At 36.2% G+C, this 24,735-nt stretch overlaps 1 protein-coding gene across 2 annotated transcripts in view; it reads right to left on the bottom strand.

Moving 5' to 3' along the window:
- Nucleotides 1–4,535: 4,535 nt before the first annotated feature.
- LOC142344693 (solute carrier organic anion transporter family member 4A1-like) overlaps nt 4,536–24,735 on the bottom strand; it is a 33,557-nt gene continuing 13,357 nt past the window's right edge. The window contains exons 7-8 of one of the 2 annotated variants that reach the window (XM_075396538.1): nt 11,281–11,404; nt 4,536–5,050 (exon numbers count right to left, since the gene is read on the bottom strand). In XM_075396538.1, coding sequence (XP_075252653.1) covers nt 4,726–5,050; nt 11,281–11,404 — 449 coding nt within the window. In that variant the 3' untranslated portion in view covers nt 4,536–4,725. Of the gene's footprint in view, nt 5,051–11,280; nt 11,405–18,188; nt 18,327–24,735 lie in introns of those variants that run through there. The other variant, XM_075396537.1, reaches the window with a different exon arrangement.

Below are 24,735 nucleotides of genomic sequence, written 5' to 3'. Positions count from 1 at the left end.
TACTACTGGCGAGAATTGAGCGGCAAAAGCTGATTAAATAAAAACTGATGCAATGGTCAAAAAGAATTTCAAATAATTTTGAAATTGATAAAAACTGATCAAAAAAACTTGTGACATAAAATTACCGGTTTAATCTACAAGAGCTTAAAATTTTCGATACCTCCCAGTAAGGAATAACCAAAAATCGGTAAACTGGAAACAAAAGTTAGTAGAACCAAAAGTAGAATAAAATGGTTTCTGCCGGTTAATGTAAAAACCAAGATAAACCTTAAAAAATCTAGGAAATAAGCTCTTATTATAGCGCACAATATGATACGTTTGCTTTTGCTTTTTGCAGACCGCGTGTACAATTATGAAGTTTTCAGAACAAGATGCCAAAATAATTAGAATAAAATCAGCAACAAGGAAACTCGAGGGCATCTGCATTCGCGCAGCTGGTTGCGACTTTTCATTAATAAGAAAAACTAACAAAATGAATTCAACGCAAAATAATGAGACATTGAACGGAATTTGAAAAACTCTCTGTTGCAAGGAATGCTCATCATCTATGAGCAGTAACTTAGCTCATAATACTTCAATTAATTTAAAATGAAATTGGCCATAATAAGGCTTGATAACAGCAGTGAAAAAATTTACTATTCCATCTAATAAAATCTCTTAAGGAGTGATAAATTCAATAATTCATCTCTTAAGAAGCACCTACCAGCTCTCTTGTTGGTTAACGAACGAGAAATAGATTAAAGCGGTTTTTGCAAGTTTCAAAAATATTTAACGCTGCAAAAATATTTCAAATTTGATTTTGATTCAACTCCTAATTCATTCTTGAAGTTTTTCTCCAAACACGCGTACATCTCATTTATTTCAGTTAAACCACCCCAAACTTTCGATGGGTTTATGCTTGTCAGCAGTGGGGGACTAACTGTCAATATCAATGAACCACTTTTCACACCGTAACATTGTCGCCTCAACAGTTTCGGTTAATCGAAAAAATTGTAAGGAAAAAAACTGCTCAGTAACTCAATACTCACGGGCTGTACTTGTCCATCCCGTTTCTCAGAACGAAGTCACAAACATTTGGTGATCAGACGAGAAAACTATGAGAAAATAAATTGGTATGAGGAAAAACATTTAACAAACCCAGAAGGTTGCCAGATAATAGCCGTCATTGATTCCTATAAACCCAATTAGGACTGAAAGAACAGTAAATGAATTGAATTAACAAAAAATTTTAAATGCGAGCTACTTTGGGGACCAAAGGGCTAGTATCAAAACCAATAAACACTAGAAACAATAACTAACAAATTGCGGCAAAATGAGGTATAGCGAACCAAAATTTTGTTTGGCTAAGTAAAAAAGCATAGCGGAAATCCTGACACCGTTCAGGGAAATTTCCTTCACTAAGCAGGAAAAATAGCCCCGAATGAATTGGCAAGACAATTTAAGAAAATATTTAGTTAAAAATTTTTTTTTAAAATCGACGTCAAAAGGCCGAATGTGAACAAAAAACCACTAGCAAGAAAGTGAATTTTTGTTCAAAACCCCTTTTTTCACTCCAATTCACGCCCCTTTTTTCACTCCAGCGAAACCACTCACTTTTTCGTTTCAGCTCCTGTTTCGGTGTGACCAAAGTCATTACTTCAATTGTACTTCAAAAATCATGAAAATGTGCAAGAAATCAAGAAAAAAGATCTTAACATAGCGGGAAGACTCCAGAATCGACTCGAAGTGGAACTTAAATTACACATTAACCCACAACTAATTAAACTAGCAAACTTTAATTTACTTCATTTTATCACTCGATTTGAAAAAAAAAGAAAACATATTGAAAAAAATGTTAAAAAATTTCTTGGGCATTTTTCACGAGTTGCGATTTCAAGAACAATTTTCGATAACAGCATGCATGATATATCTAATTTTATTTCAATAAAACTACATAAGTTAGAAAACATACCATGCAGATTGGTGGAAAATAGCCGCCATTGATTCCCATAAACCCGATTGGGATTGAAAGAAAATTGAAATTGATTTCGTATAAAAAGAACGTTAAGAACTATGGTTGACGTTCTAACGTAGTTAGACATACTACTGTTTTGCAATTAGGGAATTTAAAGGTAAGAATCAATACCATTAAGAATTAGGGATGATAAAAATTATAATAAAAAAGTTGAAGCAGCGTGCATCTAAATTTGGTTTTCGTGGGTTTATCTCGTTTAAATTTTTGATTTCGTTTTTCGCTATTGATTCTCGATTAATTTTCTCAGCAAAAGATCTTTAACAGAAAAAGAAGAATGAAAATAGATTAGAGGATTCAAAAAGATTCTCACAAAATTTTGAACAAGCTGTGCACTAAGGTGAAGCAAAACAAATGTTTATTCGACGAGGTAAAATTTAGGTCCGCTATACTAGCGGCTGAAAACATGAGGGAGGATGTTTATAAAAAAAGGACAAGCCATAAATCTCAAAGAAAAACCGAGTGAAGAAAAAAAACTTAATGAAAAATTCTAAGAAACCTGTTACATTTTTCAATAATGTTCTCTAGAAGTTGTAGAGTCTCAATAGATGTTTTCAACACACTTCAAGAAGCCGTTTCTCTTTTTTTCGCTGAGCCAGCGCATGACACACATGCGCAGTTGAAAACACTTAAAACAAGAAAACAAAAATATGACAAAATACTCTGAAAGGCAGAAAAACTATTATTGTAAAAATTAAGCAAAACTGTTAAAATTTAGACTGTTTCCTTCAACTAAAACAAAAAGATAATAACAAAAATAAAAGACCATGAAAATCCACATAAAAACTTATCTCAACCAAAAAAATACCCCGGACACTAAAAACTTGAAAACGAGTACAAAAACCGCTAAAAAGTGTCCAAAGCGGCGAAATGACGAAAACAGCTCAAGATTGCATATGAAACTCTATAATTGTTTAGATGGTCAAAAAGCTCCTTAACAAGCGATTAATTGTTAATGTGGTTTAGAACAACACTTTACCCGAATAAGTAACCTTAAAACCAAAAACTCCTTCAAAACTGCAGCACGCGATCAAAAAATTTGGCTCACTTAGCAAAATTTTTAAAACCTGCTTCCCTCGGTCTCTATCTCAAAAACGCAGCATGAACTAAGAACTACTCTCTTTACTCTTCAATTCGTTCAACCGTTTGACCTAATCACTTACTTTTTACGTGCAGCATTGGCTTTTACATCCCATTTTAACTACATTGCAACAAATTATCGATAAAAAATAGCTGGAAGACTCCGGGAACAACTCGAAGTAGACCACAGCAAACCACAAACTAAACTACCAAAACTATTTCATTAAATTTCAATTTAAAAAAAACAATTAGAAGAAACAAATTAGAAAGAAAAGTATAGCAGGCAGATTGCCAGAAAATAGCCGCAATTGCTTCGTTGATCGGCAGTCTCAAAAAGATAGTTAACGAAACAGACCAAAAAAATTCTTTTTATTAACTGCTCAGAAATTACACGTTCATGAAGAATCTATCAAACTTAATGTTGCTTCTAATAACTGCTCTTAAATAACCTTCAGGTGGCAAACACTCTCTTCACCTTATCTTTTCGATTTAAAGTAAAGATTATTCAATTTCAGAGTGAGGAAGTCATTTTTGAGAGTGAGGTAAGTCACGTGTGACCAAAAAGTTAATCACGCGAATGAACAAAAAACTAGCTCCGCTAAGAGTAAAAAATGACGTCACACACAAAATTCAGTTGAAACTGAATGAAAAAGCAGATTTGAATTGGCTGTGACGTCATATGGTTGTAACAAAATTCTTGAAGAAACAAAAAACCAAGAGAAGGCCAATAATAGCCCTAGCGATCGCAGTGTGGCTATTAAAGAAAAATATGAGAAAAGTTGAGATTCTAATAACAGCCGCAATGATAGCTGCAATTCACCAACAATCTACCCTCTAAAACCTCATCTCACCCGTGGCCCAGAACGCTCACCCCACCCACCTCAATTAAGCCGTAGATAGCTACTGGCAAAGCCAACCAGTCGTTCGAGAGAGAAATTCGCCCACACATCAGTCTCCTATATAAGAAAGCGACTTAGATATACATAGATGACTAACGTCGGGCGAATTCCTCTCAAACGACTGGTTGGCTTTTCCAGTAGCTACCTACGGATTAATCGAGGTGGGTGGGGCGAGCGTGGGGGGTCGAGCGTGCTTGGTCACAGCTGGAATACGGCGGAGGGTTGGATGTGGTAGGTGAATTGCGCGGGTGTGGGCTGAACTGAAGTGCGGGGGACACTTTAAAACCGCACTTCACACTAAATTTGTCTCCGCAAGATTATCGGTGAATCGCATGCTGAGACTAGTAAGTCGTATGGCTCTAGGAGAACGTAATGCCCTCAGGGCTTTTCTTGTTCTTCCCGTTTTTGAGGAGGAAAAGTCAAATGTACAGGCAAAAAAATATCAGACAAAAATTCAGAAGTGCGAAAGATCGCATTAAAAAAGACCAGTAGGACTAAAAATAATTACAAACTTCGCTTGAGATGAACTAAAAAGAACACAACAGTTCATCATGAACTTTTTTATTCTTTTAGCTAATCGCAACAAAAAAGAAAGCCGACAAAACAGGTTTCGAATCCTATTATAATAACATATATTACTAACTTAAGATCTTTTTTGAATGTACAGTGAAAACGGAAATAAATGCAAATGTAGTTAGTGAATTCTACAAATCAACATAAAGTTTTCCTAAGTTACTAAAACACTTCTGATAGTTTCTTGATATGCGTACATTTTGGCTGGTTGTTGTTCGACTGTATATTGTCAAACAAATCTTTGTTTGATTCTCGGTTGGGAAAGAACTCGAAATTCTTGCGCCCATATGTCATCATGGAAAGGGCATAGAACACTAGTCCTATGGTAGCACAGGAGAGCACAAGAAGGAATGTACTGAATGAGAGGGTATCCAATTTGTACAAAAGACAGGATCCTTGTTCACCACTGCAATTTAGTTCCCACATTTCACAGTTCGCATCCATGATCGCCCCAAACACCAAAGGTCCAGTTGACATTCCCAGCACACTAAAATGTCCAGCAAAAACCATAGCTGGCAGAATGCCAGGAAATAGTTGCAATAGCTTTGTAGATCGGCAGTCTCGAAGATAGTGAACAAAGCAGATCAAAATAATTTTATTTTCAAAATGGTGATATACTTTGATTCAGAATTTGTTTTAATTATTGCTGCTTTTATTAGCTGCCCTCAAATACCCTTAAATTAGAGTGACACGCACTCACTTGACCTTATCTCTGTGAATTCAAGTAAAGGAAAGTCCATTTTAGAGAGGAAGTCATTGTTGAGAGTGAGGTAAGTCAGTCGCTTGTGACCAAAAAATTCAACACGCGAATGAACGAAAACATAACCGACTAACGTCGGAAGAATTGCTCTCTAACGATTAGTGGGAGCTCTAATCAATTGCTGCCTGCTTCAGTCGGTGGGGGGGGGGGGTCAAATAACCTCATTGAGGTAATATATATATACAACTATTAAGATTTCAAGTGAAAAAATGGCACCAGTTTCGGCGCACTTATCATTTGACTTTTAGTAATAAATTGCTGCCAATTGGGTTCAGCCGCTTGCAAATGTTAATGCGAGAGAACTTTAGATCACGCTAAACGCAGAAAGTCAAGGGCGTAAAAGTCACTCGAAAAGTCAAAAACGGCCGAGGGAAAATTTTGCATAAAAAAGACACACACGTTTACAATAATTACTTATCTTCAAGAGCAATTAAAAGAACTCTCCACTAAGAGTGAGGATGACGCCCGAAATTTAGTTGAAATTGCATGAACGAATGAACAAAACGCAGAATTAAAGTGATTGTGACGTCAACTGGTTGTAACAAAAATCCCGTTGACGTAATAAAAAACCAAGAGAAGGCCAATAATATCCTCAATGATCACTTTGTGGCTATTAAAAAGACCGAAAAAGAGGAATTTTATTTCTCAACTAATGGCCGAGATAGCATTGCCGTTTTGATTAAGAATCTGTATAACTTACTGGCATTTCTAATAACTGCCCCCAAATAACCTTCAATAAGAGCGAAACAAATTCAGTTGACCTTCTCTGCTTCAATTAAAGCAAGAAAAATCTGCGAGTTTTAAGTCACAAGTGACCCGCCAAATATCACGCGAATGAACGAGAACTTGCTTCACTAAGAGTGAAAAAAGACGTCAAATATGCAATTCAACCAAAATTGCATGAGCGAATGAACAAAAAGCAGCTTTGAAATGAACGTGACGTCATATGATCGTAACAAAAATCTTGACAACAAAAAACATAGCAGGACAAATCCTGATATACAATTCAAAGAACTCTCGTTGACTGCACAAAAAAAGTGATCCAAAAATGACTAGGAATGGGCTCAGATGACCATTTAAAAAAAATCCTTTCAAAATTTGAAAAACAGTTAACATCAAAGACAATTTGTAGCATTTAAACAAAAACACCACTAGCGAAATCATATTTCTCAGAAATCGGTCATTTTTCTTATTGAAGTTAAAAGTAGACTGAAAAAATTTTACACGGCAAAACTATTAACCCTTTTGCTCCACTTCCTCTATCGGCGTGACCAAAAACATCACTTCAATTTGACTTCAAAAATCATAAAAATCTTACAAAAAAACAGCCGCAAACACACAGACACAAATTAAGATCTAAACCAATCAAAACATTGTTTCACATATATAACTACACATAAAAAATAGCAGTAAAAATCCCTATTCATTAAATTAACAACAATTTTCTCGAATTAAATATCAATGGATTAGGAAAACCATTTAAGAAAAATCACATCAAAAAAATGAAGAAACAGCATTCGAATTAAATGCACTGAAGAAACAGCATTCGAATTATCGCATGTTGAGAAAAACCACTCTCGAGAACGCAAAAATTTGTTTGAACAAACTTTTCACTCTACTTCGAAAACATAGCCCGCAGATTGCTGGAAAATAGCCGCCGTTAACGCGCTTGATGCACATCGGGATTGAAACAGAAAAAGAAAAAGGAGACAAATTAACCGATTTTTTTCTGTTGATTTTTTCAATGTCAAAAAGTGTTCTAATTTGGCGTTCAGTTTCAATTAGATTCTGAAACTATACTTAATTCCGCTTCTAAACTGAAAGCTAGAAAGCTAATAAGCTTAATACCAATTTCAGCTAGCAAACACTCTAATGAACTTTTGAAAACCTAATTCTCAATTACATAATGACCGGGCTTTATCGGTTTAACCCGTCTCTCTTGGTTCTGCTCTTCTGACTTTCACATTATTCACCACATTCCGTATTTCAATGCGTGAGAGAATTTAAAATCCATTCATTGAAACAGTGGGTGAAGTAAATCAGAAGTCAAACTTGAAAATCGTGACTTGTGTAAAACGAAAAACGTGATTAAAAAGTAAAGCGAATTAAAAGAAATGCATCAAACGTCGTTTGTAGCAATTTTATTAGTGAAAAAGTTTCCGATATGTAGACAATTCTTTTAATTTATTAAAGGTAGCGTGTAGTTAGGGGTACGAGTAAGTGCAGCGCACACGGTTAAGAGGAATGGAATGGGTAACGGTGAGGATGGTATATGAGTGGAAGGAGGGTGGGTTTGGATAAATAGTGATAAGGTTAGATAGCTGCGTCGAACTAGAGTTAAGGACAGGGGTAGGAGTAGATAAATGTAGGAAGGGAAAGGGAACGGTTGAAGTTACCTTTCAGATCGATTGCGTTTTTAAGAGCTTTATAATGGTACAACTTTTCATTTTTCAACGAAAGATCTCGATCGCCCCACATTGACTTAACGGAAAATATGAACGGCTACCCTCGGGCGAAATGCTCTCAAATGACTGACAAGGTATTGATCTTGGTAGTCTCTAGATCAAACTAAGTGAGCCTATCTGGACTGATTGCGGGGGGGGGGGGCTACAGGGGCACAACGAGGACATAGGCGTAGAAAATCCGGAAAGAGTCCCAAACACCACTTAAAATTGCCCTTTACACCACGAATTTACACCTATACAACAGAGATCAGTGGTAGAGAGAGAGAGAGAGAGAGAGAGAGAGAGAGAGAGAGAGAGAGAGAGAGAGAGGGCGTGGTGATGCCTTGGGGTGGTAGAAAACTCGAAGTCACCATTAACATAATGAATTTATGTCTGCTCAACAGTTTCGGCATATAGGATGTTTAGATCGTAGTGAGGATCTTCGAAAAAATTGGTGGAACAAAAAGTGCATGAAACTAGCAGGCCAACAAAAACCATTTATTTTTCAGATCGACTGAGACATGAAAAAACTCCACCTTGGATACTCAAGTCTTGATATATTGTAAGGTTACCCGGGGTCAAAACACGAATACAAACACGTCAAAGTTATAATAGCTTTAATATATGATGCGAGATTTCGTATTTAACGCAGTTGACCCTCGCAGCCTTTGTTTCATAGCAAAAACCATCCAGAATTAAATCATTGGAACCAGAATGATGTAAAAGGATTACAAGGCTAACTTATTATGCAAGGCTTACTCCTCAACGCGGCTCCTCATGCAATTGTTGCAGCAGGCTCGCTTCAGCATTTTTCTCTTTGGTCATTGACTCTTTTCGCATGAACAATTCTTGGTTCACTGATATTTTCTGCTTCAGAAAGCAATTAACTTTTTAACAACAAATTGTTTGGTCATTGGCTTTTGGAGCATTGACGAAGTCAATGACATCGTTTGCATTACTAAGTTTTTGGTCAGACTTATCAAATAATTGCTCGGTCGTTGACCTTTATCCGGAAAAATATTATGGTCAAAGACCTTATTGCAGCACCATTTTCTCGGGAAATTGATACTTTTTGCTTTGACCTTCTTCTTTGACCTTATAGAATTTGCGCCTATAATTTTTGGTCAATGACCTTACCTTACTGCACCAATTTTAGTCGGTCATAGACCGTTTTGCAATCGGTTTATCTTAAACGTTATGTTAACGGAATGATTTTATCTTCGGTTTATCCTAACATGAAGTGCATTGAGCCCTTTTAAACATGCAGCATTTTGGGTTTAATATATAGAAGACTAACATAATAGCTAAAGACTCCGTTTGAGAGCAATTAAAAACAGCCAGGCTCGCATAACAATGCTAACAATTAATTTGGAACAATCAGACCACTGGAATAGCAGAAGCGGCCGCTAACAATCCAACTTACCGGAAAGCGATGTTTGACATGGCGAGAGACATAGAAGCTAGGTCTGGAGAGGCGAGCAGCTTGAGATTTCCACTGAGCCCAATAGGCACTTTGATGAGCATCGCAAAACAGAAACAGCCAAGACCTAAACAAGTCAACTGGAACTCGACATTGATAGGAACCGCATGTTTCAAGTTGAGAAATTGTGGTAACAAACTCAAAAACAGTTAAATGGTTGTACTCCGCAGAAAGGTGCGGAGCAGCATATGATTTTCTCGAAAATATCACCCCCAACATAAAAGCTTACTTGACACTTAACAAACTAAAGGATAATAGCACCAAAAGAACTGATAATGCTCACAATCGATTCACCAAAAACATAGCCGGTAGATTGCCGGAAAAAGTCACCGTTGACCCACTGACCGCTGTTGGTATTGAAAGAGTTGGAAAAAATAAAGATAAAAATTGAGGACAACCTAATTTTTAGGTGCCAATAAACGCCAAAAAGTGTTCGCATTTTGTCTGCAGTTTTATTAGATTAGATAAATATGGTGCATTCAGCCTCTAAATTGGAGAACAATGAGCAAAAAGTAAGAAAGCACCAAAAAGAAACTTGGTAAACAAAAAATACTTGCTCATTAGATTAGATAGACCAAATCAGATAGAGCAAATAATAAAAACTTGCTGATTCATTAGACTAGATAAATATGGTGAATTCAGCCTCTACATTGGAGAACAATCCGCAAATATAAACCGACAGATGTCGGAAGAATTGCTCTTGAACGACAGGCGAGGCATTTAATTAAGGGGGCGCAGCCTAAAGATCAATTTTTCTTTATGGGTGCAAACAAAGTTGACCCCGTCGGGATTCGAACCATTGACCACCTGCTCCGTAGCCCAGAGGATTGGTTCCCTTCGGTTAAAGTGTCTGATAAGACACTGCTTTCAACAAAGCAAGAACTATCTACTATTGTACATTCATTATTTTCAACTAAGGAGGCTTTCATTTTGTTACCTTTTCTCTTTCCCATTTCTCGTTCTTTTTTCCGAATAAGAACAATAGCTTCTTATATACCAACAGATCTTTAAATTCCTTGCTGATAAAAAGAAAATCTTCTTTCAATTAAGGTTCAAATTCGTATCTGATTGCAATTTGTAAATTTATTGCATTGATCGTGCATTATCTTTGGCCAGTTGTCTGTTTTATAGTCTTCCGCTGTTCAATATCACAAACTGAAGAGGGAGGCTTAATACTGATAACTATAACTGATGCTGTTTTCATCTTAATGAATAGCACAAACATGGCGGGATTTGCTCGTAACTTTGCCTAATAAAAAACCGCAAGAGCAACCATATTACTATCAAAACAGGAACAAACACTTAAATTGGTAATTGCCCCCTTTTGCTTTGACACCCTTCATTGACATTCTCTGTTTATGTTTTTCGATCTTTTCAATAATCCCCCTTGGGTACCTAGTAGAGACTCGCCACCTTCTGTACAATACTTTACACAATATAACTTGGCCTAGTTTAGATTGAAGCCGCGACGCGCGCCTACCGACCCACCAGTCGGAAATTCTTTTCGCTTTTTATTCCAATTCGGCTAATTAACACAGCATGCCGTAAGTTATTCTATTCAACTTAACACAGTATGCGCATATGTGAAAATTTATTAGTTGTCTCTGATTGGTTAATATATCGCTCGCCTGAACTCTATTCAAGAATAGCCCCCTTTTGCAAAAGGGGGCAATTGTTGAAAAGACTATATTTTTTTTCGGTCATTGAGGCAGAATTTGCACAAAGAATTTTTGGTCAATGACCTTACCTTACTGCACCAATTTTAGTCGGTCATAGACCGTTTTGCAATCGGTTTATCTTAAACGTTATGTTAACGGAATGATTTTATCTTCGGTTTATCCTAACATGAAGTGCATTGAGCCCTTTTAAACATGCAGCATTTTGGGTTTAATATATAGAAGACTAACATAATAGCTAAAGACTCCGTTTGAGAGCAATTAAAAACAGCCAGGCTCGCATAACAATGCTAACAATTAATTTGGAACAATCAGTCCACTGGAATAGCAGAAGCGGCCGCTAACAATCCAACTTACCGGAAAGCGATGTTTGACATGGCGAGAGACATAGAAGCTAGGTCTGGAGAGGCGAGCAGCTTGAGATTTCCACTGAGCCCAATAGGCACTTTGATGAGCATCGCAAAACAGAAACAGCCAAGACCTAAACAAGTCAACTGGAACTCGACATTGATAGGAACCGCATGTTTCAAGTTGAGAAATTGTGGTAACAAACTCAAAAACAGTTAAATGGTTGTACTCCGCAGAAAGGTGCGGAGCAGCATATGATTTTCTCGAAAATATCACCCCCAACATAAAAGCTTACTTGACACTTAACAAACTAAAGGATAATAGCACCAAAAGAACTGATAATGCTCATAATCGATTCACCAAAAACATAGCCGGTAGATTGCCGGAAAAAGTCACCGTTGACCCACTGACCGGTGTTGGTATTGAAAGAGTTGGAAAAAATAAAGAAAAATTGAGGACAACCTAATTTTTAGGTGCCAATAAACGCCAAAAAGTGTTCGCATTTTGTCTGCAGTTTTATTAGATTAGATAAATATGGTGCATTCAGCCTCTAAATTGGAGAACAATAAGCAAAAAGTAAGAAAGCACCAACAAGAAACTTGGTAAACAAAAAATACTTGCTCATTAGATTAGATAGACCAAATCAGATAGAGCAAATAATAAAAACTTGCTGATTCATTAGACTAGATAAATATGGTGAATTCAGCCTCTACATTGGAGAACAATCCGCAAATATAAACCGACAGATGTCGGAAGAATTGCTCTTGAACGACAGGCGAGGCAATTTAATTAAGGGGGCGCAGCCTAAAGATCAATTTTTCTTTATGGGTGCAAACAAAGTTGACCCCGTCGGGATTCGAACCATTGACCACCTGCTCCGTAGCCCAGAGGATTGGTTCCCTTCGGTTAAAGTGTCAGATAAGACACTGCTTTCAACAAAGCCAGAACTATCTACTATTGTACATTCATTATTTTCAACTAAGGAGGCTTTCATTTTGTTACCTTTTCTCTTTCAGATTTCTCGTTCTTTTTTCCGAATAAGAACAATTGCTTCTTATATACCAACAGATCTTTAAATTCCTTGCTGATAAAAAGAAAATCTTCTTTCAATTAAGGTTCAAATTCGTATCTGATTGCAATTTGTAAATTTATTGCATTGATCTTGCATTATCTTTGGCCAGTTGTCTGTTTTATAGTCTTCCGCTGTTCAATATCACAAACTGAAGAGGGAGGCTTAATACTGATAATTATAACTGATGCTGTTTTCATCTTAATGAATAGCACAAACATGGCGGGATTTGCTCGTAACTTTGCCTAATAAAAAAACCGCAAGAGCAACCATATTACTATCAAAACAGGAACAAACACTTAAATTGGTAATTGCCCCCTTTTGCTTTGACACCCTTCATTGACATTCTCTGTTTATGTTTTTCGATCTTTTCAATAATCCCCCTTGGGTACCTAGTAGAGACTCGCCACCTTCTGTACAATACTTTACACAATATAACTTGGCCTAGTTTAGATAGAAGCCGCGACGCGCGCCTACCGACCCACCAGTCGGAAATTCTTTTCGCTTTTTATTCCAATTCGGCTAATTAACACAGCATGCCGTATTTTATTCTATTCAACTTAACACAGTATGCGCATATGTGAAAATTTATTAGTCGTCTCTGATTGGTTAATATATCGCTCGCCTGAACTCTATTCAAGAATAGCCCCCTTTTGCAAAAGGGGGCAATTGTTGAAAAGACTATATTTTTTTCGGTCATTGAGGCAGAATTTGCACAAAGAATTTTTGGTCAATGACCTTACCTTACTGCACCAATTTTTTTTTCGGTCATTGACTGTTTTGCAATCGCTTAACCGCGCTCTTCAGAAGTCCTTTTAAAACATGAGGCTCAGCGAGCCCTTTCAAAAATGCATCCCTTTGGGTTCACGAGTTTAATATATTAATGACAAATGACAAATATAGTTGCTACAGACTCCGTTTGAGAGCAAGTAAAAACAGCCAGGCTCGCATAACAATGCTAACAATTAATTTGGAACAATCAGTCCACTGGAATAGCAAAAGCGGCCGCTAACAATCCAACTTACCGGAAAGCGATGTTTGACATGGCGAGAGACATAGAAGGTAGGTCTGGAGAGGCGAGCAGCTTAAGATTTCCACTGAGCCCAATAGGCACTTTGATGAGCATCGCAAAACAGAAACAGCCAAGACCTAAACAAGTCAACTGGAACTCGACATTGATAGGAACCGCATGTTTCAAGTTGAGAAATTGTGGTAACAAACTCAGAAACAGTTAAATGGTTGTATTGCGCAGGAAGGTGCTGAGCAGCACATCATTTTCTCGAAAATTTCACCTCCAAAAAATGAAAGCTTACTTTACAGGTGACAAACTGAAGGATCATAGCACTAAAAGAACTGATAATGCTCACGAGCGTTTTACCAAAAACTTAGCCCGCAGATTCGCCGAAAAAAGCCACCGTTGACCCACTGATCAGTGATGGTATTGAACCAGTTAGATAAAAAATAAAGTGAAAATCGACCATAATCTAATTTTTAGGTGCCAATAAACGCCAAAAAGTGTACGTATTTCGTCCGCAGCTTTATTAGATTAGATAAATATGGTGCATTCAGCCTCTAAATTGCAGAAAAATAAGCAAAAAATAAGAAAGGACGAACAAAAAACCTGACAAACAAAAATACTTGCTCATTAGATTAGATAGAACAAATCAGATAGAGCAAACAATAAAAACTTGCTGATTCATTAGACTAGACAAGAATGAAGAATTCAGCCTCTACATTGGAGAACAATGCGCAAGAACTCACAAAGCAAGAACAGAAAACTTGGCAAATAAAAAAATTGATACATAAAAGGAAAGCAGAGGCAGTCCATTAAAGTATAAAAATAGAAATTAGAAAAACTGATTCGTTAAAGCTTTTTGGTGTCAATATCTTCAAAATCAGAACCGTAATGTTAAAACAAATGCATAAACGAAGTGCACATATCAAAAACATAGCCAGCAGATTACCGTAAAATAGGCACCGTTGACGAACTTGATGAAAATCGAGATTCAAACAGAAAAAAAAGAGATAAATTGACCGATTTTTTTTCTGTTTCTTTGAAGTGTCAAAAAGTGTTTTAATTTGGCGTGCAGTTTCAGTTAGATTCTAAAACTATACCTAATTCAGCTTCTAAACTGGAAGCTAATAAGCCTAATACCAATTTCAGCCAGCAAACAATCTAGTGAACTTAGATAACCTAATTCTCAATGACTTAATGACCGGGCTTTATCGGTTTAACCCGTCTCTCTTGGTTCTGCTCTTCTGACATTGACATTATTCACCACATTCCGTATTTCAATGCGTGAGAGAATTAAAAATCCATTCATTGAAACCGTGGGTGAAGTAAATCAGAAGTCATACTTGAAAATCGTGACTTGTGTAAAGCGAAAAACCTGATTAAAAAGCAAAGCGAATTAGAAGAAATACATCAAACGTCGTTTGTAGCAATTTTATTAGTGAAAAAGTTTCCGATATGTAGACAATTCTTTTAATTTATTAAAGGTAGTGTGTAGTTAGGGGTACGAGTAGGTGCAGCGCACACGGTTAAGAGGAATGGAATGGGTAACTGTGAGAATGGTATATGAGTGGAAGGAGGGTGGGTTTGGATAAATAGTGATAAGGTTAGATAGCTGCGTCGAACTAGAATTAAGGACAGGGGTAGGAGTATATAAATGTAGGAACGGAAAGGGAACGGTTAAAGTTACCTTTCAGATCGATTGCGTTTTTAAGAGCTTTATAATGGTACAACTTTTCATTTTTCAACGAAAGATCTCGATCGCCCCACACGGAAAATATGACCGGCTACCCTCGGGCGAAAAGCTCTCAAAGTACTGACAAGGTATTGATTTTGGTAGTCTCTAGATCAAACTAAGTTAAATGGTTGTATTGCGCAGGAAGGTGCTGAGCAGCACATCATTTTCTCGAAAATTTCACCTCCAAAAAATGAAAGCTTACTTTACAGGTGACAAACTGAAGGATCATAGCACCAAAAGAACTGATAATGCTCACGAGCGTTTTACCAAAAACTTAGCCCGCAGATTCGCCGAAAAAAGCCACCGTTGACCCACTGATCAGTGATGGTATTGAACCAGTTAGATAAAAAATAAAGTGAAAATCGACCATAATCTAATTTTTAGGTGCCAATAAACGCCAAAAAGTGTACGTATTTCGTCCGCAGCTTTATTAGATTAGATAAATATGGTGCATTCAGCCTCTAAATTGCAGAAAAATAAGCAAAAAATAAGAAAGGACGAACAAAAAACCTGACAAACAAAAATACTTGCTCATTAGATTAGATAGAACAAATCAGATAGAGCAAACAATAAAAACTTGCTGATTCATTAGACTAGACAAGAATGAAGAATTCAGCCTCTACATTGGAGAACAATGCGCAAGAACTCACAAAGCAAGAACAGAAAACTTGGCAAATAAAAAAATTGATATATAAAAGGAAAGCAGAGGCAGTCCATTAAAGTATAAAAATAGAAATTAGAAAAACTGATTCGTTAAAGCTTCTTGGTGTCAATATCTTCAAAATCAGAACCGTAATGTTAAAACAAATGCATAAACGAAGTGCACATATCAAAAACATAGCCAGCAGATTACCGTAAAATAGGCACCGTTGACGAACTTGATGAAAATCGAGATTCAAACAAAAAAAAGAGATAAATTGACCGATTTTTTTTCTGTTTCTTTGAAGTGTCAAAAAGTGTTTTAATTTGGCGTGCAGTTTCAGTTAGATTCTAAAACTATACCTAATTCAGCTTCTAAACTGGAAGCTAATAAGCCTAATACCAATTTCAGCCAGCAAACAATCTAGTGAACTTAGATAACCTAATTCTCAATGACTTAATGACCGGGCTTTATCGGTTTAACCCGTCTCTCTTGGTTCTGCTCTTCTGACTTTGACATTATTCACCACATTCCGTATTTCAATGCGTGAGAGAATTAAAAATCCATTCATTGAAACCGTGGGTGAAGTAAATCAGAAGTCATACTTGAAAACCGTGACTTGTGTAAAACGAAAAACCTGATTAAAAAGCAAAGCGAATTAGAAGAAATACATCAAACGTCGTTTGTAGCAATTTTATTAGTGAAAAAGTTTCCGATATGTAGACAATTCTTTTAATTTATTAAAGGTAGTGTGTAGTTAGGGGTACGAGTAGGTGCAGCGCACACGGTTAAGAGGAATGGAATGGGTAACTGTGAGAATGGTATATGAGTGGAAGGAGGGTGGGTTTGGATAAATAGTGATAAGGTTAGATAGCTGCGTCGAACTAGAGTTAAGGACAGGGGTAGGAGTAGATAAATGTAGGAAGGGAAAGGGAACGGTTGAAGTTACCTTTCAGATCGATTGCGTTTTTAAGAGCTTTATAATGGTACAACTTTTCATTTTTCAACGAAAGATCTCGATCGCCCCACATTGACTTAACGGAAAATATGACCGGCTACCCTCGGGCGAAAAGCTCTCAAAGTACTGACAAGGTATTGATCTTGGTAGTCTCTAGATCAAACTAAGTGAGCCTATCTGGACTGATTGCGGGGGGGGGGGGGGCTACAGGGACACAACCAGGAAATTGGCGTAGAAAATCCGGAAAGAGTCCCAAACACCACTTAAAATTGCCCTTTACACCTATACAACAGAGATTAGTGTTGGAGAGAGAGGGCGTGGTGATGCCTTGGGGTGGTAGAAAACTCGAAGTCACCATTAACATAATGAATTTATGTCTACTCAACAGTTTCGGCATATAGGATGTTTAGATCGTAGTGAGGATCTCCGAAAAAATTGGTGGAACAAAAAGTGCATGAAACTAGCAGGCCAACAAAAACCAGTTATTTTTCAGATCGACTGGGACATGAAAAAAACTCCACATTGGATACTCAAGTCTTGATATATTGTAAGGTTACCCGGGGTCAAAACACGAATACAAACACGTCAAAGTTAACATCTCTTCTTGCCGTATCACGTTTCATTGGCCCCGAAAAATTGCAAATTTTTTGATAATTAACAATTTTGTGATACTAAAAGCTTCAAAACCTCCAAGCCTTGGTTCAATACTCCATACTCAATAATCAACTATAACTGATGCTGTTTTCATCTTAATGAACACCACAAACATGGGGGACATGCTCGTAACGTTGCTTGAAAAACCGCAAGAGCAACCAATTACTATCAAAACAGGAACAAACACTTAAATTGGTAATTGCCCCCTTTTGCTTTGACACTCTTCATTGACATTCTCTGTTTATATTTTTCGCTCTTTTCAGCAATCCCCCTTGGGTACCTATTAGAGCCACCTTCTTTACAGTACTTTACACAATATTTCTTGGCCTAGTTTAGTTAGCCGAAAATCAGTGCCTCATGCGCTGTGTGATGTAATCCGTAAATCGCGGGTCGGTTATTGCGGCACAGCCTCGACGCACGCGTACCGACCCAACAGTCGGAAATTCTGTTAGCTTTTATTACAATTCGGCTAATTAACAAAGCATGCCGTATTATTCTATTCAATTTAACATAGTATGCGCAAAAGTGAAAAGTTATTAGTCATCTCTGATTTGTTAATAAATTGCTCGCCTGAACTCTATTCAAGAATAGCCCCCTTTTGCAAAACGTGACAATTGTTGAAAAGATCATAATTTTTTTGGTCATTAAGGCAGAATTTGCACAAAGAAACGCTCAGAGAGCCCTTTCAAAAATGCAGCCCTTTGGGTTCACAAGTTTAATATACAGATGACAAATATAGTTGCTACAGACTCCGTTTGATAGCAATTAAATGCAGTCAGGCTCGCATAACAATGGTAACAACTAAATGAAACAGTCAGTCCACTGGAATAGCAGAAGCGGCCGCTAACAATCCAACTTAACGGAAAGCGATGTTTGACATGGCGAGAGACATAGAAGCTAGGTCTGGAGAGGCGAGCAGCTTGAGATTTCCACTGAGCCCAATAGGCACTTTGATGAGCATCGCAAAACAGAAACAGCCAAGACCTAAACAAGTCAATTGAACACTCGAAATTGATAGAACCGCATGTTCCAATTTGAGATATCGTGGTAATAAATTCAAAAGCAATCAAATGCTTTTATTGCGCAGAAAGGTGCTGAGCAGCATATCCTTTTCTAGAAAATTTCATTCCCAAAAATGGAAGCTTACTTGACACGTGGCAAACTGAAGGATCATAGCACCAAAAGAACTGATAATGCTCACGAGCGTTTTACCAAAAACTTAGCCGGCAGATTGCCAAAAAACCACCGTTGACCCACTGAACTGTGATGGTATTGAACCAGTTAGAAAAAAATAGAGAAAATTGACCATAATCTAATTTTTAGGTGCCAATAAACGCCAAAAAGTGTACGTATTTCGTCCGCAGCTTTATTAGATTAGATAAATATGGTGCATTCAGCCTCTAAATTGGAGAACAATAAGCAAAAAGTAAGAAAGGACGAACAAAAAACTTGACAAACAAAAAAATACCTGCTCACTATTAGATAGTACAAATTAGATAGATAGAGCAAATAATAAAAACTTGCTCATTCATTAGACTAGACAAGAATGGTGAATTCAGCCTCTACATTGGAGAACAATGCGCAAGAATTCAGAAAGCAAGAAAAGAAAACTTGGCAAATAAAAAACTTGATATATAAAAGGAAAGCAGAGGCAGAACATTAAAGTAAAAAAATAGAAATTAGAAAAACTGATTCGTTAAAGCTTCTTGGTGTCAATATCTTCAAAATCAGAACCGTAATGTTAAAACAAACGCATAAACGAAGTCCACATATCAAAAACATAGCCAGCAGATTGCCGTAAAATAGGCACCGTTGACGAACTTGATGAACATCGAGATTCAAACAGAAAAAAAAAGATAAATTCACCGAATTTTTTTCTGTTTTTTTGAAGCGTCAAAAAGTGTTCTAATTTGGCGTGCAGTTTCAGTTTGATTCTAAAACTATACCTAATTCAGCTTCTAAACTGGAAGCTATTAAGCCTAATACCAATTTCAGCCAGCAAACAATCTAGTGAACTTTGATAACCTATTTCTCAATGACTTAATGACCGGGCTCATCGGTTCATCTCGTCTCTTTTGATTTTGCCCCTTTGACTTTGACAGTATTCATCACATTGCGTAATTCAGTGCCGAAAAGAATTCAAAACAATTCAGTTGAAACAGTGAGTGAAGAAATTCAGAAGTCAAACGTGAAAATCTTGAGTTATGTAAAAACGAAAAACGCGAAAAGGTAAAGCGAATTATAAAAAGGTGAGCGCCTAAATAATAGCCATTGAGAAGTTGACGGTGGCTATGAAAAACTTAATTAACAAGTTGAGTTCTGAGAACTTGAAATTGATACAAAACAATTTTTAAAAAAATTGCAAAATTGTCTAATTCTTTGTACTAATATGAGTTCAAAAACAACTTTCTCTTGCTAAACTATACAATAGAACTAAATTATAGGCTACCATAAATCTGGCTGCATATGTAAGACAGAAAGAAGCAAGAACGACAAAAAGAGCTTAACAAATCGGCAAAATCGACCGCAATTAATTAAAATTCTCTTCTTTAACAACTGTCCTCTAAACGCAACTTTTGTCACGAAAATGTAGCCATTAACCAAGTACGAGATGCAAAAGATTCATTAGCCCCACAAGATCGGACAATTCAAATTTTATAGAGAAGTCGCCAAAGTTCATGATCATCAAAAAGGTTTCATTGTCGCAGGAAATCATCCTGTAACATCTCTTCGCGCCGTATTAAGTTTCATTGGCCGCGAAAAATTGCAATTTTTTTGATAATTAACAATTTCGTATTACTAATAGCTTCAAAACCTCCTAGCCTTGGTTCAATAAACCGTAACCTCGGTTCAATCCCTAAAATGTTCCACGAAGCAAAAAACTCAAAGACAAAAATTATCAAATAAGCTGAAAATGCAAATTTTATCGAAAATTTGTATTTTTTTGTTATATTGATAACTTCGACACATATTCTGCGTCATTCGAAACCATTCAGTAACCTGAGTTTCGTCCCTAAAACGTTTCATTGGCCCCTAACGATGACAAACATAAAAATAACACAAAAAACTTGAACATTTGAGGCGTTCCCAGCAGCCTCAGCACAAGACGAACTTGAAAGACTACTAAGATTGCTCAGGGCCTCTAATGAAACCTAATTCCAATTGGGATCTACTTACTATCCTGTTTTGAAGATCCCACGGCCAACTCAATTTAGATATTCACTTACGCTTCAGCCAACTACTCACTTTACACGTTACGACTTCAAAACAATTATTGGCATTAGAACTTGTAATACAAAGTTTTCATTTAATTACGATTACCATACCATTTCATTTAATTTAACAATAAAACCAAACAAGCAGAGCGGAACAAGAAAAAATTACGTGAAAAAGCAAGATTAGAGATTTTATTTTTACTTAACTCCATAAAAACACTATGAGCTACCTCCCATTAAATTTTTAATGGAGACATGGTATCAATTTAAAATGGTATCAAATAATTTAGGGATAACTGCAATGTCTAGTAAAAACATCTACAGAGAACTTCTAGCATAATTAACACAAAAAATCACTGCAAAAAATTAAAAACAGCAGTTTTAGACAAAAAATCCAAAATTAATAGAAAATGGGCCAAACATTTGATTTTAAAAAACCGATTTTCTTTAAAACTAAATCAAAATTAATATCAATCAAATTTTAAGATCCCTAAAAACACTAAAACAAATAAAACCAACCAAAAAACATAACCGAATAAACGTCGGAAGAATTGCTCTCGAACGACTAGTGGGAGCTCTACTCAATGCCAGCCTGCTTCATTGGGGGGGAGGGGGAGTCTAAATGGACTAAGAAGTTCAATAGTGGGCTTCAAATAACCACCACATTCAAGGTTAACATATCCAACTATTAAGATTTAAATTGAAAAATGGCACCAGTTTTGTCGCACTTTTCATTTGACTTTTAGAATTAAATTGCCGCCAATTGAGTTCAGCTGCTTGAAATTGTGATTGAGAGAGAATTTTAGATCACGCGAAACGCATAAAGTCAAGGGCGTCACTCGAAAAGTCAAAACGGTCAAGCAAAAATTTTGCATAAAAAAGACACACACGTTTACAATTATTGCTACGAACTTTGTTTAAGAGCAATTAAACAACAACCTATATGCTATAGAAAAGATGAACAAAAAACAAAAATAAGTTCAAAATCGTACGCCAAGGAAAAATGGTAAAAACAGCCCAAAATTGCATCTAAAAGACCAACATTTACATCAGGTGCTTAACACCTAAAACGTTCAACAAGCCGATATGGTACAAAGTAGTTCAAAACTGCGCCGAAAAATAATTTCTTCAAAAGGTCCAAAATGATAGTCAGAAGATGGTATAAAAAACTTTTCTGTAATGAAATGATCAAACCTTATATAAATTACACCTAAAAATTATTCTATTCTAAACTCCAATGATTGCGATGGTAAAACGAATCTGCAAAAATTGTTTAATCAGTCTAAAAAATTGCAAATTGGCTGAAAAACCTCGCAATTGTCATAAAATTCAGCTTAACCAAAATCTTGAAAGCGCTATCAAGACAACTTAATAATGCAAAAGACCATTCAAACCCCTTTCTTTACCAAAAAAAGGTAGTCAAAAGCAAAAAAAACTGATTAAAAAATCCGCACGTGAACAAACTATTTCCCTGTTACAGATAATTTTTTCAAACATCAATTTCTCTTCGTCTCGAAAACAGCCGCCAAAACAGAAACGCTCTTTTCGCTCTACTCACCAAACTGATTAAAAATGTAACCTGAAGATTTCCAAACGACTCGAAGAGTCACTCTCACCTAAAACCTAGCTTTTGACCAAAATATCGTTAGAAAACCGACTGAAGAAAATCAGAAAAAACAATCTTAGGTCCCAGAAAAATAAATAGTCAAAAAACAAATTTAAAAGAACATAAACAGACTAACGTCGGATGAATTGCTTGTGCGACAGGCGGTGCAATTTAATTTATAGGGGGTGTAGCTTAGAAAAGTTTTACAGGTGCAAAAAAAACCTAACCACGGGGGTCCCAAACCAGGACCTCCAGGATGTCAAACCGGGACCGCCAAGATGACATCTTAAACACTAAGGTATAATTTTCGTTCGCTCAAAATAGCTTTTATTTTTAGCAACACACGTTATTTCAGAATGAGAGCAACTTAGATCACTCAGAAATGCAGAACTCAAGCGTGAAAAAGTGACTCAAGAAGTTAAAGACAGCTCTATAATGAAGGCGCTCAGGCAAAAAATTTGCCTAAAAAGACACAGGTTTACATTAATCACCTCAATCCCACAAGTACATTATCTCGTGGAATTGAAAATACTATTTTTGCTAACAAAACTGAAAATCTTATTAGGTGCTATAACTTCTCTAGTTCTGAGGAAACTAAAGAAAACCCGAGAATTATATTTTTCTCAATTTTTGTCATTTTTCAACTTAAAACTGCTTTATACCAGCAAACTTGCAATCATTTAATAAAATTCCACGAAACAGTTGCCTATTTATTTCCTAATAAAAAAAACATAGCTTGCAGATTATCCGAAAATAGCCGCAATAGCTTTGTAGATCTGCAGTCTCAGGATAGTAAAGAAAAAGACCAATAAATTCATTTTTAATAACTGGTAAGATGTTACATTTTGATTAACAATCAGTTTAACATATTGCTGCGTCTGTTAGCTGCCCTCATATACCCTTCATTAGAGTGATACGCAATCACTTGACCTTATCTGTTTAAATTAAAGTAAAGAAAAGTCAATTTCAGAGTCATTTTTGGGAGTGATGTAGGTCAAGTGTGACCAACGATTGAACAAAACTCTCTCCTCTAATAGTGAAAACTGACGTCACCCAATTCAATTGAAAATGACTGAACGAATGAACCAAAACCAAATTTGATGTGATTGTGACGTCATATGGTCGTAACAAAAATCTTAACTTTCAGGCAAAAAATCAAAAATTAACAGAAAATGGACCAAATATTTGATTAAAGATTCGATTTTCTATAAAACTAGATCAAAATTAACATCAATCAAATCCAAAGATCACTAAAAACAATAGAACAAATAAAATCAACCAAAAAAACAACCAATATGCTATAAAAAGATGAAGAAAAAACAAAAACAATTACAAAATCGTACGGCAAGGAAAAATGGTGAAAATAGCCCAAAATTACATCTAAAAGACTAACATTCACATCAGATGATTAGCGACTCAAACCCTTTAACAATCCGATATGGTAATTTGTTTCACTGTCTCTCAATTTCTCTTTCTCAGAATGATGCTTGAACAAGAACCACCCTAATTATTTCTCATTTTGACTTTTGGTGGAGCAGATTGAACTGAACATTTCTTTCACGCGCGGCATTGATTTGTACATCCGGTTTCAGAACGCACTACGCGGATAAATAAAAAAAAACAGCTAAGCCTTAAAAATTCTGGAAACCACTCAAAACAACCGTTTCAGAAAACTATTTCATATTAAAATCACTCCAGAAATTTTGAAGGGAAAGAAAAATTTAACCAACTGAAATAAAAATCAACCTAAATCAGAAAAATTAAATTATTTTCTCAAACAAAATAAGTGCATATAACGCCGATAACCATTCTTTAATGAACTGGAGATTAAAAATGCCCACGTAACAATAGGAAATACAATAGGACATAAATGAAATGCAAGACATCGACAAAAAAAGTTTCATTATCTTGTACATTTCTCAATTAAAAACTGTAAAGCAAAATCAAAAATTGACGACTAAAAATTAACTTTACCAACAGGCGCCTCCAATCTCCAATGAATGCAATCAGAAAAACAATCTGCAAAGAATGCTTAAGAATACTAAGAAAATACGCAAATTGACTGAAAATTAGCATCCAAAATTCAAATTCCAAAATCCGCTACAAGAAAATCTATTAAACATTAAACAAAGTGCGCTCAAATTCATTTCTTCAACAAAAAAAGTAGTCAAAACCAAATAAAACTGCTTAAACAATCGGCACGTGCACGAATTATTTCCCTCAGTTACAGATGATTTTTCACACTTCAATTTCTCGCTCCCTCGAAAACAACCCCTAAACAAAAAACCCTTAGCTCTACACTCCAGCTTTGTTCAAGAACGAAAAATTTTTCACGAGTTCTGTTTCCTGCTGCGAAATTCACGCAAAATTGGAATATATTGAAAAGAAGTTATAGTTCAAAAAATAGGCGCCCATTTAATTCCTAATAACATAGCCGGCAGATTGCCGGAATAGCTGCGAAACAATAGACCTGCGTGCCATATAATAGAGATAGAAACAGATACAGATCTAAATTGAAAAAAAAATCGACGCCGCTCAAAAAACTAGGCTAAAAAATATTCAGCGATAAATT

Source organism: Convolutriloba macropyga, chromosome 8 (assembly GCF_964194025.1).
Source record: "Convolutriloba macropyga chromosome 8, txConMacr16.3, whole genome shotgun sequence".
In the NCBI taxonomy this organism is placed as follows: domain Eukaryota; kingdom Metazoa; phylum Xenacoelomorpha; order Acoela; family Convolutidae; genus Convolutriloba; species Convolutriloba macropyga.
This window is presented reverse-complemented; position numbering and strand designations above follow the sequence as displayed.